The 21,270-nt window shown below is 30.2% G+C and overlaps 3 protein-coding genes across 4 annotated transcripts; 2 read left to right on the top strand and 1 right to left on the bottom strand.

Annotated features, from left to right (window-relative positions):
* The first annotated feature begins 9,217 nt into the window (after window positions 1-9,217).
* LOC106792455 lies at window positions 9,218-14,083 on the top strand. The gene is made up of 7 exons (XM_014758886.1): window positions 9,218-9,322; window positions 10,175-10,477; window positions 10,573-10,975; window positions 11,059-11,385; window positions 11,473-11,881; window positions 11,965-12,607; window positions 12,992-14,083. The coding sequence occupies exons 3-7, from the start codon at window positions 10,649-10,651 to the stop codon at window positions 13,050-13,052; spliced, it is 1,767 nt and encodes a 588-aa protein (XP_014614372.1). The 5' UTR covers window positions 9,218-9,322; window positions 10,175-10,477; window positions 10,573-10,648; the 3' UTR covers window positions 13,053-14,083.
* Window positions 14,084-14,565: 482 nt separating this feature from the next.
* Window positions 14,566-17,740, top strand: LOC106792489. 2 transcript variants are annotated; one of them, XM_014758931.1, is made up of 11 exons: window positions 14,566-15,019; window positions 15,107-15,208; window positions 15,286-15,419; window positions 15,501-15,591; window positions 15,674-15,793; window positions 15,914-16,112; window positions 16,181-16,316; window positions 16,404-16,624; window positions 16,692-16,954; window positions 17,041-17,214; window positions 17,309-17,740. In XM_014758931.1, exons 1-11 carry the CDS (start codon window positions 14,776-14,778, stop codon window positions 17,707-17,709), a joined length of 2,085 nt encoding a protein of 694 aa, XP_014614417.1. In that variant the 5' UTR covers window positions 14,566-14,775; the 3' UTR covers window positions 17,710-17,740. The 2 variants fall into 2 exon arrangements, with proteins under 2 accessions (XP_014614417.1, XP_014614424.1); XM_014758938.1 differs by having other exon boundaries at window positions 14,980-15,024.
* Window positions 17,741-17,899: 159 nt separating this feature from the next.
* LOC106792502 (mitochondrial import inner membrane translocase subunit TIM50-C) lies at window positions 17,900-20,167 on the bottom strand. The gene is made up of 8 exons (XM_014758951.1): window positions 19,927-20,167; window positions 19,330-19,667; window positions 19,129-19,248; window positions 18,912-19,019; window positions 18,705-18,836; window positions 18,506-18,629; window positions 18,236-18,339; window positions 17,900-18,140 (listed from the first exon to the last, which is right to left on the bottom strand). Exons 1-8 carry the CDS (start codon window positions 20,066-20,068, stop codon window positions 18,051-18,053), a joined length of 1,158 nt encoding a protein of 385 aa, XP_014614437.1. The 5' UTR covers window positions 20,069-20,167; the 3' UTR covers window positions 17,900-18,050.
* Between the last annotated feature and the right edge of the window lie 1,103 nt (window positions 20,168-21,270).

Here is a 21,270-nt window from a genome sequence, read left to right as displayed (position 1 = left end):
ATACAATTCTTAGGTATAAACGAAATTTTGTTTTATAAATGAAACAAATGATTGGAAACATATTTTAAAAAGTTTCTTGAATGTAATATGTGACAAAACTCTCTAAAAAGATATAATAAATAATAAGGGGTTAAAAGTAAGATTGATTGGTCAATATTTAAATGAATTTATTGTCGTCTACAAGACACATTAAAGATACGATGAACTCTCTTTTGTTTAAAAGACAATTCAAAAACCGAGGAAGGGGAGGAGGAGGTGATTTTGCACAGACGAGTTACTTTTCTCATTGGCACGTATTATCGAGTGTCGGTATATTTGAGCGAGGATAAGTGCATTGATCTTATGTTAGGACCGGCATGGAGGAAACGGTTCGAGGTCGGTCGCGTGTATACGTAGTTGGTCGATTAAGAGCGACGTCTTCGCCACCCATATGCCAAAAGGCTATCTAAACGAGCGAATCGAAGTCAAACGAAAAGATGCAACAAAATTGCAAATGAAAACTCAAGATAGTGTCGTTCGCAAATGTCAAAAATAATAATTATGAAGAATATTTTAAGAGATAAAATCATTCTGTTTATCAAATAATCTTGCAATAACGAGAATGAAGTTTGATTTGAATGCGATAGTCACGAATCGTTGAATTTATAAAAATAGCAAAGAGAGAATACCAAAAGATACAGAGAGGATGGGGAGGGAGAGAGAGAAAAAAAGAGAGAAAAAGAAAAAAGGAAAATTTATTTCAAAAGAAAAGCGACTTCGTATGATATATGCAAATAAAATACGAAGTAAATGAAAAAAAGAAAAAAAAAAGTGTAAAGGAAAAATTAATATCTTTTTTACTATAGATAATAATAACAACTTATTCATCGATACAATTAAATAAAGAATACTTGTATAAAACAAGAAAGATAGAGAGAGAGAGAGAGAAATACAGGAGGAGGTTACTGCCGGAAATGGAAAGAAAAGGGGAGAAAAGGAGGGAAAAAGGGAAAAACGACGGAAGAACGGAGCGCTTGCGCGACAAGCTCGTTTCCATGGCTTCGTTCGTTTCACGTAGCAACAGGAGGACTTTTGACCCCGTTCGATTGTCCTTCGAAACGGCTGGATGTCTCATCGTTTTCTCTCGGTTTACGGCTGACGAGAGAAACGAACGAAATGAACGAAACAGCGCTAGCCTTTAAAGCGCTTCCCGATTATTCTCCTTTTTCTTCTTTTTCTATCTTTCTTCCTTTCTTTCTTTCTTTCTCTCTCTCTCGAATTTATGTCTACGAAAATCTTAGCTATTAACTCTTTTACGATCGACGTTCCGCGAAAAAGAAATCCCTCGTTCGATCGAACTTCCCTCTTTTACTGCAATCCGTTTTTCCAATTCTATCCTCCATTTTCTCTTTCTCTCTTTCTCTCTTTCTTTCTTTTTTTACTTCTTTCTCCTGCAAATTCATATAAACAAAAGGTTTCGCATCGCACTAGATAATAAAAATTTATCGACGAGTCCACAATAACGAAAAGAATTGACACGAACCGTATATCTTCGTCGAATGAGTTACAAAGTATCGAACGATTTCGATAGAGAACGTCGATCTCGAATAACGTACGGCTTTAATTTTACGAAGCGATCGATCTCTCAGAGTACAACTCGTAGGATAGGAATGAGACGTGATAAACAAGAAAAAAAAGAACAAAAATAAAAAAGCATATACACACACACATATTTGATGATATACATAGATACATCTCTACCAATTTGGTGATTAAGAGAGATTTGTCAAATATATTACTATTTTGATTTTAATATTACGACATTTTGCATTTATTTATATATTTTTATTACAAAAAAAAAAAGAAAAAAAAAAGGCAAGAGATGAAACGAAAAGATGATAGGAAGGGGAAAGGAATAAAACAGAAAGAAAAGGAAAAGAAAAGAAAAAAAAAAAAAAAGAAGTAAAGTTCTCCTAAATTAATTTCCAATTCGAGTTAAATATACGATCCTGCTATCTATTAATACATGTGACTTGCGAAATACTTTGTTGGCCGATGATCGAATCGAACATTAAAATTCGATATCGCGCCGGCACGATTAATAAATCGAAGCAAAGGCGTAACAACTTATTCATTTTTTTTTCTTTTTTTTTTTTCTTTTTTTTTTTTTTTATTAGGAAGCTTTTCAGACAAATTCTTCTTCGTTGCGGTGTTACTTGTACAAATTCTCCTCGCAAATCGTGTGAGTCGTTCACCACGCATGGTCTGCCAAATTGCGATCAGCTGCTTCAACATAAATCCCAGCTGGTGTCAACGGAATTCCTTCGACGAATAACCACTTTGAACGCGGAGGGGGACATATTTTAGGACCCTGTCCTTTTGAATTTTGCGATATAGACAAGAAATTTTTTTTCTCCGAGCCAAAAATATACGGAAAAAAGAGAGAGAGATAGAGAGAGAGAAAGAGAGAAAGAGGTATTCAGACAGATCGATAACTCGCGAGCTACTTCTCGAAGCATACCGATAGCAAAACGTCGAATATATGTATATATATACATTACGTGTTTAAATCAAAACTTTTTTTTTTTTTTTGATAATTATTAATCGATCAAAATCATTAGTAATGAATTCGAAAAATGCTCCTCTGTGTGTGACATACATTGATATATTTTTTTAATTATTAATTATATTTATTCAGCCGTTTTTATTAAATTTTTGTCTTACTTCAGTGCATTATTATTGTTTTTTGCATTATATTTAAAATTTATTACTTACATTCGTTACTTTTTTGTTACCACGCTTGTTACTACTTTTATAACGCTTCTTTTCTTTTTTATTTCGTTCATTATTTCATATTACTTTTTCTTAGTTATAATCTATTTTCTAATTAATGATTTTAATTTTACGTTAAGCTTTTTTTTGTTTCATAAATTTATTTCAAAATATATTTCTTTAATCCACAAATATTTATACCATTATATATTCGTTTCTCATATTTAATGTGGTTCGAATGTAACCAATGTAATTCTGTAATCTATGCCAATGATGCGCAAACTATAGGTCGCGACCTTTCGGAGGGGGTCACGTTAAAATTCTTGAGAGACGAGAAATTTTCAGGAATTTTGTACGTCCAACAATAATAAAATGTAAATTCAATAAAACCGTTGTTTATACTTTCGAAAAAAAATAAACTAATATACATTCCTATACTTTTATATTTTTTTAAAATTTAATTCTAAAAATGTTAGATATCACATAGAATTTAAAAGGAAATAATCATAAATAAAATTAATTCACGCATTGCCAATTTATACAATCAATTTTTCGCTTTATCGTTATATATTCTTGTTAATAATATGAGAAAAAGATTTGTACTTTATTATCAATAATACCATTATCAGTATTTTCTGTATGAACCGGTCGCTCATTTGCTAAATCGATTAACTCAACAAAAGAAAAAAAAAAAGTAAAGAAAATTGATAAAATTATATACATTTTATTATAAAAAGTTGTTAAATATTTTGTTTTTTTCAATTATAAAAAATTAATGAGAGAAGTATACTTCAGTAAAAGAAATTTTTTAAATATTCTAAAATTAATTAAACTGCTAATACATATATGGATTGAAAAGATTTTAGCCTAATCTTTTCTATTGTTTAAAACTATATTGAAAAATAAATTGTTTTGGAAAAATGTGTTGGGCCGAAAAAATTTTGAATCGATCCAAGTATGTATATCATTTCCCGTTTGTTATCAAAATATTAAAGAAGAAATCACTTAGATTTTGGAAAAAATCTTAAGCGATCGCGTTAACTGTATATATTTAAGAGATCGTGTACCGTGGACTTAGGAGTACAAGCGCACGCGCGCCTTACTCGGAGAGAGTGAAACGCTTAGACCGTATAAAACGGACATTACGCGCGTAAGCGAAGTTGCATCTAGATTGTCGCGACTTTAGCGTTTCGTAGGCCACCGCCACCGCTACCGCCACCGCCACCGTCATACCAACATATACGCGCATAAAACGTGGTAAGTCAAATGGATCAGAAATTCGATACGATCCTTCTCTCTTATGTCACAATATAAAAGAGAATGATCTTACATCTAGTCGAAAGACTGACGTACGCCAATGGGATGATAATCGAATTTTGGTCTTACCTCTTTTCGCTTTCTTTCCTGCCACTTTAGTTAATCAAGGTCGTTTACCGATCTTTAAATATAAATTGTAATCGTTTCCATCATACTAGCTGTCGTGAAAAGGCTGCTACTGAGTTCAAGAGTGTTCAGAGGAGCACAGAGAGAAAATCGGTGCAAAATAACGGTGCGTACGTGAGGAATAAAAAGAATAAGAAAAAGAATATAAGGAGTAGGTGGAGGAGGAGGAGGAGGAGGAAGAGGAGGAGGAAAGGTGAGGGAGATCGGATTAAAATTTTGTCGAGGTCGTACGGAAATGTCGATGAACAAAGATACGGCCCTGAATCGTACGATGGCAGTACCCAAGGAAGGGATTAAGGAAGAGAGGAACGGGGGGGGTCTTTTAGAAAAGAAACTGTCGAGCCGAGTTAAAAAGAAACGCGGGATAAGAGGGGCCTCGCGATAGTGCGCCACTCGAAAATGATACGGCTATGTATGTTACTATACTATGGTGCTGTCCCCTAACCCATCTTCCGTAGAATCAATCACAATTACCAATCGTATACCTTCTATTCTAGTTTCCAAATTTACTGCATAGAGTACTAACTTACGCATTGTCGGCGTGAAACGTTTATACCGTCGGTAATGTAGAAAACAACAAAATCTCTAGATTAGTTAAATGCGAATGCACTTTAATAGCTTCTCGCAAGATTGCCTTCTCCATCGTCATGCATATGTTACAGTCAATGTATATATTTCGGACATTGTATAGATTGCCCACTAATATTGGATCACGTATATATTAAACATGTATTTCATGCATTGTCTGGTCAATTTATAAAATGTGCTTCAGTTGGGTGTGTTTAGAGCATGGAGGGGTGGAGCGAAGTGATCTTAAGTTTTTGCACGTGAAACAAACCATGAAAATTTAAAAGTGTATATACACATTGTTATTAACAAGTTTCGGTTAATTTATAAAATATTTCAGTGGGGCGTGTTTAAAGCATAAGCCATGGCAGATGTATGTTTATACTATTATGAAATGATCTTCACTTTCCGTATTGTACACGCACTTTATCAACTGCCTGACTATAAAAACTTAATTATTCAAACTTCCACGTTCTAAGAGCAGAAGGAGGTAATATAGAACAAGATACGAATTCAATTATTAATAATTAAAGATATATTCTGTTATTCTATTAATATAAAAATCAGCGTGGTGCTCGATTTCTGCTAAAAATTTAGTTGTTCTTTCTCTTAAAATCACTTTGCCCTCCCTCTGTCATACTCTAGCACACCCTCCCTGAAGCACATTTTACTGATTGTTTGAAACTTATTAAGGACATTGTATAAAAATTTTTTAATTTCCATGATTTGTTTCACTTACATGTTTAAAAACGCTTCCCCACCCCCTCCGTGATTTAAATACAGCCAACTGAAACACATTTTATAGATTTACCAACACCCTCTGGGCATTCTATACAATGTCCATAGTAATATATTAACCGTATTACATACTTAAGAAATTATTAGGTACACAATATTATATATGATATGTAATACATAATCATATATGTCATGTTATATATATATATGATGCATATTGCGGATCATTCATTGAAATTTTAACTTTATTAACGTGGCTAAACGATCGAAACACTTGTAGATGTGAAAAATGTACAATATATTGTAAGTTTGTCTTCATCACACATCTTCCTTATCTTTTTCGTCGTGATAGCCATATTTGCAGATTTTTATATTAAAATATCTTGACACTGACACGAACGAAACTCAGTATATCTACTTTCGTTCTTTTCATTATTCAAGTTTATGCAAAATAAAAAACGTTACTTACCCTTACACGCCACCCCAACCTTTCCTGAACCCCAAATATAATCTTCACCTAAAACATAATATAAATAAGATTTTAATTACAAGATCAATATAATTTTTTTTTAAACTACCATGTAATATTATAATATAGTTATGCTACGTACAATGTTTACACAAAATTGGTGTTATAAAATATACATCTTCGAAATTGTGGTTATAGTTTTCAGGTTCTGTATTGGTAGACTCAGCTACATAAGCTGTAACCAAGACAATAAATTAATTAGGTTAGAAACAACCTAAAAACTAAAATAAATTGAAAATGTATCTCCTCTTACTATGGGGTCCATTGCTGAGTGTCATATAAAACGAATTATCCTCATTACGAGCGTCGAGATACGGTGGTAAGCCTCCTTTCAGCATTAGGACTTTCTTCTATGTACCTTTCGTGTCTGAAAATTGAATTGCCTACTACTACGCTGTCTGAAAACTAAATTATTACAGCCATCGATATTGTCTTAATAGTTTAACAGATTTTAAAGTCAATAAACAAAATAAGCCTCCACAATTCTTTATTGGATAGAATTTCTTGCTATATTTCAACTATCCATATAACAAGAACGGGGCTATTCTTTAGCTTCTAATCAAAGCATTACCCAATTTGTAATAGATACAAGCGCATTAGGAAATGATTTTTCCATAGGAAAATATATAAACATTGAATCTCGTGTCAGTCACATATGGTAAACAAACACAAATGATTTTGTTCAATACTATCATCACAAAACATAATTTCTTATGGGTTCTACACATCCTCTTTGACGCATTATAACATTTCTTTCAATATAAAAACACTTCATTAACTTTCTTTCTCAAATTTAATTTCACTTCGATGCTTCAAAGCAAATTTGACATTATATAGAAGATTACTCGTATATGTTTCAACATTTTTTTCAATATACCAGCTTTTCATGTAATAATTTGATTCCTGAGACTTTTATACCTGAATCGGCTCAATGTGATTTCTAATGGATCATGTCACTGTCAGATTACCATCATTTTGTATTACCTCCAAGTTAAGCGAGTCATATTTATATCAATGTAGAATTAATTTAAAAATGGAAATACATATCATAGATATTCTGATTGATTACAAACAACACATTGACTGTCCATATAAACCACACTTAATCACAAGTTTATCATTCTTTGCACTTTTTCCAACAATATTTTTCATTCATCTCCGATATTACACCCCTTCTAGTAACAATCTCAGAACGTTTCATATCCAAGGTATCTCTTGAGCTTCAAAAATAGTACTATCTGAAACAAGCAAAATAGATCATTTACCATAAATATAGATACCAAAACAGATTAATTAAAATCTGTAATAATACTCGCAAGATAATTAATTAAACTTGTCAGTTTACTAAAGTCAGTTTTGATCTTTTGAATATTTAATTCACGTTATGTCAAAAAAGAAACAACAAAACTTAATGCATTCCCTTTAACACGAACACTACCATTTTTTCTATTTTTAATATTTTATATTAATCTCCTAGAGGAAAATGTTAGTATAACTTAAACTCTTGCAAAGAAACTAAATCCACTATAACTGAACTAACTGGATGTATGATAAAGTAGTGTAATGTGTATGAATAACGTATTATTGTAATGTTATCATATTTTTATTTGTGATTAAAACATTGAATCATTAAAACATGAACTAAGAAATAAATTATATTAATCACATAGCGGTTATATTTACACATGCTCAAAACCGCAGAGCATAAACTTTTTTAGGATGAATTGCAAAACATAGTACTCTGATCGTTCCTTTCAAAATACGAATGATTACTCTGAAAATAATTTTCCAAAAATAATTGTCGATTTGTATATAACGATATAAATACATTTTTTTGGGATGAACAAACTAACGAAAAGAAACACTCATTTCCAACATTGGGCTTCTTCACAGGAAAAGAAAAACGAAGTAACAATCGGTAAAAACGCAAAGTAAAATGTTGAAATTGAACAATTTCTCACGCTAAAAAAAAATTACTGACATTACCTTTACGATTCGGCACATTAAATAGTAGAAATTTAAATGTCAAATCTATCGATATTCGATGGAAAATCTTGAAAAGATCAAAGAGTGACAAAGAATTGTTTCTTCCGATCACGACACGACCGAACACGATTAGGCCAGACTGGACACCAGATGACACTAAGATCGTTTTTAGATTACGGTCGGCTACCTTCAGGCTAACCTAATTCTTTATACTTTCGATAGTAACTTTCGATAGTAACTTTCGAGTATCTCATGGAATCGAGTTTTCAAATGCACCAATCAACGATCGCGATAATTTCTGCAATCTACCAATAGTTTAACATCTTACGAAAAATTGAGGATTTTTCAATTATTCTTTTCTTATATAATCAAGATTTAACAATTATTTTTATGAACAATTATAATCGATTGGTTGATGGTCGTTAGTAAATAAAATAGAATTTACCCGAAACGGATAATAAATCATGATTTTCGGTAATTTTTTTTATACCTTAGATTTTATCTAGAAATTTTTTTTTTTTTACTTAGTAGTTTCAAATAATTGCAGATTAAATTTTTCTGGTTTTTTTTGTTATTAAGTTGAGTTACTAATTTTCTTATTTTTATAATTAGAATACAACTTTTTACTACATGGAATACAAAAAAAATTGAATTTTAAAGGTTTTGTTGCAGTTGCTATATTTTTGTTTTTTTGCCTTCTTCATAATTATAATACTTTTAATAAATAAATCTTGTCTATATTCATTTTTTAAATTTCTTTTACTGATTCCAATTTTCTGATTTCAGCCAATTCTCATTCTGCGTACGTGCATTCATTCGTATGAAGTTGGTCTCATACGACGAAAATCTGGTGTTATCGCAATAATTCCCTAAACTTTTAGATGGTTATATTTAATTTATTGTTAAAAAATGAAAGAAAGTAACAATTGATTACAGAACTGAAGTAAAAATTTTTACCTTGACGTTTATTAAGTATTGATTAGATAAATTTTACATTTAAAAAAATAACTCAGCTAGGGGTATTTTATAAATAATGAAATGGAATATTTTGCAATATTATATTAATAAAAACAAAATAAAATATTGTCAATCGGTAAATATATTTGAAAAGGAGTATCAGTCAATCGTTAGTCAGTCAGGGAATATATTGCGCTTAATTCCGTGATAGCAGCACTTGATCAGTTTCCTGGTACGGTGTGTAGGAGGGAAAAGGGAAGGGGAGGTTGAAGTTTAGTAGCCCGCCATGTTTTTCACCAAGTGGGGTGTGTAGAAGAGGCCGGGGTGAAAATCATCTCTCGAGGCATGCAGGTATGTCAAAGATTTTCCAATTATTTTTATTACTTATTGTTTATAAAGTATTCAATTATACGATGTACAATGTTTCTAAGTAGTTACGTGCTACCGTTTATTTTATTTCGTAATGTCATACACACCGAGTACTGTTCTTGGCGAACCTATGACTCAGGGGAAATGCATAGCGCAATCAGCAAGGTTATTTGCATTACCCGACCAATGTCTCTGCCAACAATACGTACATGTATATATTAGTCCATTATTTGCTTAAATTCAGATTCTTAATATCTGTCTAGCATTACGAGAGACGTCATCTTAGGAGTTCAACTACTTAATACCACAAATCTCTTTATCTATTTCACGTTCTTCTGATCTGTCTATGTGTTTCAACGGATATCTTCAAAATTTGTAACTATATTTAATGCGTATGTTTTTATTGTTCGAAATTCGTAAAAATAATATATAGATCTTGTATCAATATAGATTAGCTTAAAAGTTATAAAAAATTATTCCAACAGTGTTGGAATAAAATTATCAATCTCATAATTAACCACAGAAACTAAATAATTACATGACTTTACTAATATATTATATATATACACATACACACACACGCGTATATATATGCATATGTGTATATGTATATATATATATATATATACACGTATTTAAAAAAAAATAACATCTAAATAACCGTTAGATGTAGGAATGTTAGGTATTTTGTATTATTGTGTATTTTTCTTGTGGAATTAAACTTAATTTTATTTGTGAATTTATTATTAAAAATCATGATTTGTCCCAGTGCGATAAAATTTGATAATAATAATTGTTGAAATTTGTTAACTGTAAAGAAAGTTTAAATTTCAGTGTCAAAATGGGAAGGAGACTATATTTGTTATCCTTCGCTAAGACCTGCCAGCCTCGCCTTATCAAGATATCCACCACCTCTGTACAAGAACCTAATAACATTTAATCGACACAACTAAGACTAAAAGGAACGTTCTTACTAATTGCGAAGAAGAAACTTGTAACTGAATTCTTAAAATTAAGAGCAAGAAGAGACAAGAAAACAAATATATGGTAAACTTGATAGTCACAAGGTGGTGGATTAAATAGAATTAAAACATTAAAGGACAATAATATTAAATTGTAATATTGCACTGTAAATAAGTAAGTTGCAGAGCGTTATACAATTTTATATTGTATCTTTTATTATATAATAACAAATATATATATAAATGGATCTTTTAAATGATTTTTCATAGGGAAAAAGATGATTACTCTGGTGGCAGTGAAGTTTGTGAGAGTTCCTGAGACTAGGTGGAAATTTATTAAGAGGGAATGAGGAATCCGGCATTGCATTTGGTCGGGATAGCGGCGTCCCCTGGAGGTGACGAGGTCTTTGATACAAGGGCCGAGGAGGAGTTGCGCCAGTGGCTTGAGACACGCTTGGACGCATTGGGGATTGACCCGGTTGCGTACTCGCGTTTTGTACTCAGCCTATTGCGCCGCCCCGACTCGGCCCTAAGTCCTCCAGAAGAGGCAATAAGCGTTAATAAGAATATAGGACGTCGCGTTCATACCCGGCCTAAAGCAAAACTGCCATCGCAAGGAGAGAGGGAGCAAAGACGAGCTGTTGTGCAATGTCTTAAAAGTGCTGCAGATAACGTAAGACAAATTTTATTATTTATTAGAGTATGTACCAACAATAAAGAATATTTTTTTTCAAAGAGCAATTAACTCATATTTAGAAATGCGGTGTAGAAACTTTAGTTGATGAATTGTGCACGAAATTAAGAGATTTGGAAGGAGGAGGTTCACACGATGAAAAAGAAGAATCCAGAAAATTAGATAGGGAATCTAAAACAAATTTGGAAGTTCTTACTTCACGCGACAGGGCTCTCAGATACTACGCAGCATTTCCTGCCTTACAACCTACAAGCCTCAAAACATTTTCTCAAAGAAAGGATAAGACCTTTGGGAACAATAACAATAATAACAACACAGATAGTAGTATCAATTATAACAATAATAAGAACAACAATAAGGCTTACAGTAAGAAAACAACAATGCCAATTGTATGTCTGCTATGTATTATCATCTTTTTTATTGATTATTTTCCCATTCATTCATATTTATACCGGTGATAAAATATTTCTTTTTAGACCATTGAGACTCAAAGAAGAGAAGATAAAGAGAGCTTCGGATTTGCTAAATCTATGGAAAGAGAGAGAGAAAAAGAGCGTGAACTAGAATTAGATCAATTGAGATTAGCACAGTTGCAAGCAAAATTTGATGAAAGTTTAGAAGCACTTTGGAATTCAGGACCTGGCAATGCACAAGATACAGCTTCTATCTGGGCAGCACCTACTCTTTCTATTCCTTCTGGACCCCTTTGGCCGACAGATACTACCGATACAACTTTTACTTTATCCACTACAGATAATGGTTATGCTACTGATACACCACATCAGGAGTGTGTTGTTGACGACTCACCGCTTATTCCATGGGATATCGATTTAATCAGCATCGAAGACTATGCAGAAGAATGTAGTAATAAGAATAATAAATCAGGTTAGATATTATAAAAATTAAAGCGCTTAGGATATTTAGCAAAATTACTTCAAACATATATTTATTTCTATAAATAATTGTAGAAGGCAATATAAACTGGTCAGATACGGTTATGGATGGACCTTGGTGTTGGAAAGGACTTGGCAGTAATTTGGCTACCTTGGGTCATAGTCCTCAGACAGGTAGTTGTTTCTTTCCAGTTGCACCACGTAAGACTCCCATTGGAACACGCAAAGAAACTCGTTCAAATCTGAAGGTACATAGCCTTCCTGAACCAGACGAAGATTTACTCACTTCAGCTAGAACACATTTTCGTCCTATAAAGGACGATGGTAATTGGGCCGATGGGACTACTTTTCCAGTTAATAATGCATTAGAAAGGGTTGCATATAGAAGATCTGAGTCAGGAAATTTATTATACTTACCTGGTGGAGAGAGTCCTTACATGGAATATCGGGAAAGTAACTCGCCGATTCCTTCTACATCTTCGAATTTAACGTTGAAATTCCGGGTGCGTCAATGTGACAAATGCGTCCAAACCGAGCCTATTCGGTCTCCGATAAAACGCAGAATTATCTCCGAACAGGATCATTTTCACTTTTCTCCGGTCGAAACTGAAGAAGAGACCATTGCTCATGAACAAGAAAAGATAGAAAAAGATTACTTTTCTTTGAGTCAGCTGGGCTGGGTACAAAATAATGTACCTTTGCACAACGATCGTAAAAGGTAATTTAATTTATACAAATATGTAGATATATTCATATATGAAATATTTAATTTTTAATATTTATTTTAAATATTAACAAACTCATAAAAAATATTTATTCAACGTATATGTATGTTGTACCTGCGAACATTACAACAATCTCAAACTAATATTTAAGAAATCTGGATATGTACAATTATTGACTGGAAATCTTTTTGTAATTTTTTGTTGTACTTTTTATAGTGTACGCCTTTTTCTGTATTAGAAAAGAGATAGGCTTAACTGAATATGGTATATGTAGTAGTTAATGTAATGAAATAGGCACTTGAATTTTATTTATTTTCATAATATGTACGTAAATATGCTTTACTGATTGGTCTCATAACATGATTTTTTTCTGATAGAAGACACAGTAGCAGCTTAGGATGCCAGCCACTGACGATTTTACGTCCTTTTACCTTGTGAACTGGATAATAGAAGCTGCTTAAATGTTACACGACCGGAGACTTCAGATTTAGATATACTTTTTTCAAGATAAAGACAAAAATAGAAGTGTGAGACAATGGAACCTCTTGGCATGTGGAATTTGTTATGCATGTATCCAAGAAGGCACGATTAATCCCATTGTCGTTTGTATGGATCAACTAATTGAAAGAAGTGCTAAACGAAAAAGAATGGTGAAATGAATATTAAATGTTCATTTAGATAATTATTAACCCTGTGACGAATAAAAAGAAAAGGAACAAAAGAAAAAAAAAAGCGTATATCTTACACCGCGTTTGACGATGATAAAAAAAAGAGATGTAGCGATTTTCAAGTTTTCATTTTTAGCTTATCTCTTTCATTTAATGTGAATTTTGAATGAAAATTAGCTTCTTGATTTTGATAGTCACTTTAGTGAACAGTTTTTTTTTCTCATCCACTATGCAGCTCTTGTGTGTTTATTCGATACGAAGATAGATGTATTATAAACAATCGGAAAACTGAAAGAAATTACAAAGAGAAAAAAAGCAGAGAAAAAGAAAAAAAAAACAGTGGAGTACTTATACAAATACTACATAACATCAAAACTGGATATAAAGGCATAAAAGTGCTGTTCTATTTTCTTGTTGTTTTCTATAATTATTAATGAATTATCTTAATGGTATTTTCCCTAATTATAATTTAACTCTCCCGAAGATTAATCTCCTTATGCTCCAAACGTCCCTTTATCCTATGCTTTTCCTGTACTCCCAACGAAGAAATCGGATATCGAAGAATGTACATGTGCGAAAGTGTAATACGAAAATATGCATACATTGTTGAATGTATTGCAAACTATGCAAAAAGTGTTATTGAAGAATGATTATACTTCTGTAAGAGCTACGAAGATAACATGAAAGAAAGAATAGTGTAACTTATGAATGATGCTGGTGAGAACAAGAAGAATATGTATTCTCAATGCGAAATAATGTACGCAAAGGGAGTAACCAAATAAAAGCATTGCAAAGCTCAAATTATGTTTCTCAATTGACTACATACAGTGGACCAATAAGTTTCTACATTTTTTATAGACCAAATTTATAATTGTAGTATTTTAATAATAAAATATAATTATTTTAGTGTTTTAAAAATTAAATTATATATATTTTACTCAAAGAATGATAAAACAAAAATTTACAAAACTATACAAAAATAAATTAACTAACAAAATATTAAACTAATAATAAACAAAATCTGAAGAAAACCAAAAAATAATATTTAAATAATTTTTCTTAATTTATTTTCTATAAAGTCTATGAATTCTACTAACAAATAAAGAAACTCTTAGAACTGACTTAAAAATAAGTTTAATAAAATTAGTCAAAATTTAAAGGGTTATGAAAATATAAGTAATAAACAAATTTATAAGTTTTTCATACCAGATCACCAGATTGAGTTAACAGTTTTATTAGTTGCTATAGAAAAAATGGTTAGTGCGCATGCGTAATTAGAAGCACGTGTTAACTACATAGTGTAACAGTTTTTTAATCAGAGATCAAATAATTTCAAGTTAAAGAATAAAGACAAAATATTTTATTCGTTATTGAAAATTAGTGAAGGAATTGAGGATATTATTAAGATAAATGAAATACTTCTTTTTAACAAATATTATTGTGATGAAACTAACATAATTAGAAGTGCATAACCTAGAAGCATTGTAAACACAATGGCTGAAAGAAGTGATTTAATCTCCAAAACATTCCAACGTGCTGAAAAATATTTACAGGAAAGATTAAAATCAGGATATTTACAAAAATATGATCATTATATGGTACCAGGATATAATTTACATACATCATTCGGTACTGATGATCGGGATTTGAATTATATTAAGCAATTATATCAAAAATTTCCTTATGAACATGATTTACCAAAACCATTATTACCTCCAGCTAAATTACCACGTACTGGTAACGTAATGAAATATTTGATATTTAATCCTATATATATCTTATTAGAATTGTTTTATCAATTGTTATTATGTTTTTCAAATTTAGTATTACACGAAGAAGATCCTGCTTTGGAACCTGTTACAGTCAAATCCTATATGAAAAGTGACATAAATAGAATTTTAGATTATTATGAAAAACATAAAAATGGTATATAAAATTGACAATATATATATTTATATAATTAATATATTAGATTTAAATATTTATATATTCATATCTTACAGATTTTGGACCAATCTCTAAAAAGGGAGTAAAATGGTTAAAAAATAGTGATAAACTAACTGGTACTGTACTACCTAGATATGTTGCAGAAATAGCTGAACTTGTTGAATTAGATCCTGACCCTTATTTAAAAGGGGTAAATATATTATTAACAAAATATAGCAAATTATTTTAATTTATATGTCAAAAATTCTTATGATATTTTTTATTATAATAGGATTACAACTGGTACTATACAGGAGGAAGTTTAACTAATGTCACATTTGGCGATCAAACTATTTTAATCTATCCTTACGTAGGAGAATTAAGTATAATTTTTGCACAAGTTATACTTTTGTAACATATATAAAAATTGATTCTTTATTTTGAAGTATATGTAAATGATTTCAGTTGCTTCTCCATTAATGCCTATGGAAAATGCATTATGGAAACCAATATTGCAAAAGTCGGATAAACTTAATCTTGATGGTACATTATATGAACTGAGGCCCAACATTATTAATGACAAATGTAAACAAAATATAAATTCGTAATTTACAAGTGATATGTTAATTTATAATATGAAAATATATTATGTTTGTATGATTAATACCTTTAGTCTGAATTAAAATTTTTGTTTTTTTGTTTCAGGTATAATTTTAGGTAGATACAAGAATCATTGTATACTGTATAAGCTTATTTTAGGAGAAAATAAAGTTGAATTATTTGAATTCCATAAAAAAACTTCAACATTACCATACGTTAGTGGAGAAGTGTGTCCATATAGTGAAGATTATTTCTGTACAGTAGATGTAGATCGCACACTATCTTTATGGAACGTTAACAAAAAGTAAGTGCATATCGGAATCAAATAATATATAATCTATTAAAATATAATTTTTCTTATATATTTTATAGAAAATCTATTGCAAGCCATAAAATAATTCATTCTAAAGTCCTGGACGATAGTTGGGGAAGTGTTAAATATCAATTATTAGATACACATGTATTGGTATTTATTGATAGATGCTGTCTCCATTATCTTGACACTAGGGTAATTCTAATAAATCTTTCAGCTTAAAATTGTTAACTTGAATTTATGTAGATGCCAAGAATTTTATAATTCCATGCAACTTCGTAGATACCTTTTGATCGACCATCATTATCACTTTGTCCAAAGCAATTTTTGGAACAATGTGAAAGTTTATCAGTAGAAAAAGCTAGTAGACATAACTCATGTAGATACATAGGTACATATCACAATCTTTTGTTATGTGATAATCGTTCTCCAAAAAAATGCGTAAGCCAGAAGTGGACACATCAATTTCGAAGTACTCCTCTTTTACTTTCTACTTTCAATCGGTTAGTAATAATAACAATATTACATTGTATTATGGCAACTTGACAATTATTAAGCATTCAATTGTAGGAATATAGAAGAAATCCTTGTTTTATCAAGTCCATTGGCTGCAGAAAGTTCAATGATTTTAAACACATGGACTTATGAAAGTCCTCATTCTTATTATTTACCAATAACTTTACCAAGTATAAAGGAAACATTGAATGATGCGCAATTGCAAGGTTTATGTTTAGATCCGTATATGAAAAATAGATTGGATTTATGTAAAGCTGGCTCTACGTTAGTAACTAACCCGAAAGGAGATGTATTCTTTTTTATACAAACCTCTATAGGTATGAGATAATATTTCTAAAGAGAAATGTTTTTTTGGATTTGGTAATACATATTTTGTTTTGATGTGTTCAAATATAATTTATAGGTGATGTATTTTATCAATGTATTACTCACGAAGATATACTTGACAAAAATTCTGAAATCAAAGTTAGAGCAATTTCTGCATTAAATGCTTGGGAACATGCATTAATGACACAAGATAATCCAATTGCACCTCTTACTATGTCAAGTAAATGTGATATGAAACACGTATATAAAAGTAAGTTAATAAATTATCTATTATCAGTAGGAATATAATTAATGGAAGATCAAGATGTATATATATATTTAAACTTTGCTAAATTGAATTTTAGGCTTTAATAATAAGCACTTACAATTAGACCAACACGAAGAATTGGATGATACTTTTGACCAAAGTTGGAGAAAATCTATTGAAGAATTAAATTCTTATGAGGATATTTTAGCGCCAGAACTTTTAGCTGTATGGGGAATATCTGAACAGGTTTCCATTTCGTTGTCAGCAACTCCTCATCAAAAAGTTTTAAATTGGTTAGAGATGAATAATGATAATGCTGCTTCATCTGTTCCGGAAGAAATAGAATATATGGATAAACCAGACAATACGCAAGAATTAATAAGTGTATCTCAAAATCCAAATAATAGACATTTAAATGATGTTGATAATAAAGAAGAACCATTTTTACCTAAAGTCAGAACAAAATCAATCAAAAGAAGAAAAAAGAGTGCAAAGTAATGTTGTTGTTTAAATATTGTTATTATATAAAGTTTATATTTCATCAATATGCTGTTACATCATAATGATAATGTATTATAATTTGTAAACTGTACATATTTTTGAACATTTTCTATACAGTATATACTCGTTAATATTTTTATATGGTATATTTGCGAAAACTAATGTCTATATTAGATGTAAAGTAGGGAAATGGTTTACTGATAGTTTATTCATTTTTTAATAAAAATTGTACATTTACTATTGGTAAGAACAATTTTGAACGAAATGATACGATGAACATAATCTCTCATATTTAGTTTTTATGTAAGTACCTTACATTATAAAGTAATTTAAATTGACTAACGATTTCGTAGAAAGGAAGGACTCCATCTTGAGGTAAGGTGTTTGCCATTTTCCTTTTGCGTTTTATTTTCTTCTTCCAATTGTTCCTAAAGTATTTTAATATCAAAGTGTTATAGTAAGAGAAAATAAATTTATAATTACATTAATGATCTATATTACACGATTTTGATTTTAAATTTACCAGTAATTTACGTTGATTTTCTCTAAATGCCGTTAATGGATCATCAAATTGCCTGTAATAATTGAGGACTTCTCTAACGTCTTCCACGTTAGTCAATGATATAGCTAAATAAGACAAAATAATCATTAATGCATAGACCACAAAATTTCTATAAATCTTTTACGAAATTATAATGTAAATAGTTCATAATTATTTCTGATGCTGATACATTAAAAGAATATTTTTAAAATTATATATACACTTTTAAAAATAAATACAATATTATCTTACTTTTAAGGAATGCTGCCAAATGATATAAAGATTTATCATTGTCATCGCCTGTCCATCTTTTAAGTTTTAACGTGTTTTCAGGATAGTATTTAATACTTTCCTCATCCCAATCAACTACAATAACCTATTACGTAATACTAAAAGTTAGTAAGATGTATTAAAACCAAAGTAAAATTAAATAAAAAATGAAAATAATTACTTTACTAAGATCACGATTAAGCGAAGTTAGATCTTTAACATGATGACCATCCGTAAAATGTGTTGCATCTCTGAACAATCTATACATTATGTAGCCATTAGGATCTAAGGCATCCAAAATAGGAAACATATTCTGAAATTTGTTGATTAAAATTTACACCTCCAAATATTACTAATGACTTAACAAATAAATTTAATAAGGCAATACCATTCCTTGTTCCGCTGTATAGACCACAATTTCAAATTGTGGAGGTGCAACAGCTTCTAAGAATTCATCTACATATGGTCTCTTTTTAAATCTCCATCCTGTTTCGTACTAAAAATGATAAAAAAATGTTTAACTAAAAAATTACAAATAAACTATTCTACATTTAATTTATCAAAGTATCTTAAATATTTCATATGTTTTTTGATTAAAAACTTACAGTCCAATCTGGACATAGAAGAAGATCTTTAACTTCTAGCACCAATGTGTACGGAGGTTGAATATAAGGATATTTCAGTGGATCAGGAAGCAATTTTGGCCTACTGGGTTCCTGTATAAACTGTACAAAAATTGATAAGCAATATTAAAATGAGAAAATAAAGGTCTTAGTGTTGATATATATTTTGAAAAAGAATTATACCTTTCTATAATAGGTTGCTTCTCTCCTAAATCTTTTATAAATCTTTTCATAATATGGTAAATGAGAATATTCATCTTCTATTATATTTCCATTTTCATCATACTGTAGTTTCCCAAGATTATAGATTATATATCCCAAAGTCAAGCCTCCTGATACACCAAAGAAAAGAAAAGTATATTTCATGATCCTTTTTGCACGTTCGCGACTATTTTTCTGTTCTTCCTCGTCTTGCTGTTCTTGTTCTATTTTTTTTTTATCTAACATTTCTTTTGCTAATGATTCTGCTGTTATTCCTAATGACTTTGCAAAACTTCCTGCTATTTTGGGATGATCTGAGGCTGTAAATATGTAGATTTTTAATTTATTATAATAACTTATATATTATATATTCACTTACATAGGAAACGTAAATTTTGTAATTTTGTATAATTTAATTGATAATATTATGTATAATATACAATTTATATAATTAATTTATATATATAATATATTGAAATAATTACATCGAGAGATCAAATGTCGTAATTATAAATAAGCATGCAATTTTAAATCTAGAAAATGTGAAAAGTAAGGCTATGTTATAACGAACAGGTTTACCTTTGGTGTTGTAGCAATATTTTTGGTTAGTCTGAACGACAGATATTCTTGCGACTGGTTGTCGGAATATCGAGAAAGATACACGACAACTTCCATTGTATATTTTACTTAAACTCCGTAAACTTTTTACAGCAAATGCCATTATTCAAAGAAGTCATGGAGCTTTCCGGCAGATAAACGTTAGAATCCCATACTCCTGCCAAGAATACAGAAGTATATAGAAGTTCACAAGTTGACTTTTTTTCTAACCAGATTCATCATAGTTACTACCGGGACTACCAGTGGGCGATAGTAGGTAGAATACTGTATTCTTTGATAGTATTGTATCGTCATCGTATTAAGTATTCTTTGCTCCTGCATCGTAGTGTATAACACATGCAATCGATACGGTAAAAAACTGACTTACCATCCTTGTTAATTAATAAAACACAAACAAACAAAAATTAATAAAAATAAGTAGATATATAAAAGTTATTTGAAACATCTAACGTTATATGTATAAATATACGTTGATTTAGATGCATTTCCTTTTTTATATATGTATATACGATTAAAAATAACAAAAGTAGACTCGATCTATCAAATAGAAAATTTATCGATTGCAATTTATTATACAGAAGATAAATTTTGTTTTTTTGATCTCAAGATTAAAAAAATAACTAATATTTAAACATTTATTTTATTAATACAGTAATTGACACTTCGAATGTTTTTATGAGATAAACTTTAACGTACATGTAACATTCGATAATGCACTTCAAAGAAATATTTTTTTAATTTACTTTTATTTTAACTACAGTCGAGATATTATCGATATTGAATTTCAAAGTTCATGTCACCATAGATAAGATTTAAAAGCTTCTTGCCCTATAAGAATCCAAAGTTTTTTTTAGACGGCTTTATCGGTCGTTCACCTGAGGTAAAATAATTTAGAAAAAATAAATCTTACCTACGTATTCCATATGAATTTCGCATTTAATTAGAATTTTTCGCTATTAATTTGCTAAATTTAAATTATTGAAGAATAATTGATGCCAACTGATGATGGTTGAAGAATTATATTTTAGATATTTAATGAATATAATTTTCTTAATATTTCTCGAGTTTATATTTCATACCAAGATAGAATATTATTGAGCGGTTTAAATATGCTACATTAATAAATGTGTGTGAGAGTGTAAAACTTGACAACTACTACTAGATTATGAAAATATAGATCAAGAAGGGCATTGACTTAATAAACATAATCCACATGTTCTTGTTTATGAAATGCATTTTATATGAAATTATTCTATTTTAACGAATGGGACCTAATCTTTCGGAAGAGAGATAATGTAACAACGC

Source organism: Polistes canadensis, unplaced genomic scaffold (genome assembly GCF_001313835.1).
Source record: "Polistes canadensis isolate GaletaPanama2010 unplaced genomic scaffold, ASM131383v1 scaffold_9, whole genome shotgun sequence".
Taxonomy (NCBI): domain Eukaryota; kingdom Metazoa; phylum Arthropoda; class Insecta; order Hymenoptera; family Vespidae; genus Polistes; species Polistes canadensis.
The sequence above is the reverse complement of the archived record's forward strand: the minus strand, read 5'-3'. Positions and strand labels throughout refer to the sequence as shown.

Bases quoted from the DNA above. Each gene is read 5' to 3' on its own strand.
- LOC106792455 (XM_014758886.1), top strand. From the start codon at position 10,649: ATGAGGAATCCGGCATTGCATTTGGTCGGGATAGCGGCGTCCCCTGGA. The intron at 10,976-11,058 runs GTAAGACAAATT...ACTCATATTTAG, and splicing joins TTAAAAGTGCTGCAGATAAC to AAATGCGGTGTAGAAACTTT. The intron at 11,882-11,964 runs GTTAGATATTAT...AAATAATTGTAG, and splicing joins TAATAAGAATAATAAATCAG to AAGGCAATATAAACTGGTCA.
- LOC106792502 (XM_014758951.1), bottom strand. From the start codon at position 20,068: ATGGCATTTGCTGTAAAAAGTTTACGGAGTTTAAGTAAAATATACAAT. The intron at 18,837-18,911 runs GTATTGCCTTAT...AACAAATTTCAG, and splicing joins ATACAGCGGAACAAGGAATG to AATATGTTTCCTATTTTGGA. The intron at 18,340-18,505 runs GTAAGATAATAT...TGTCTTATTTAG, and splicing joins TTTGGCAGCATTCCTTAAAA to CTATATCATTGACTAACGTG.
- LOC106792489 (XM_014758931.1), top strand. From the start codon at position 14,776: ATGGCTGAAAGAAGTGATTTAATCTCCAAAACATTCCAACGTGCTGAA. The intron at 15,592-15,673 runs GTATAATTTTTG...AAATGATTTCAG, and splicing joins TCCTTACGTAGGAGAATTAA to TTGCTTCTCCATTAATGCCT. The intron at 16,955-17,040 runs GTATGAGATAAT...TATAATTTATAG, and splicing joins TTTTATACAAACCTCTATAG to GTGATGTATTTTATCAATGT.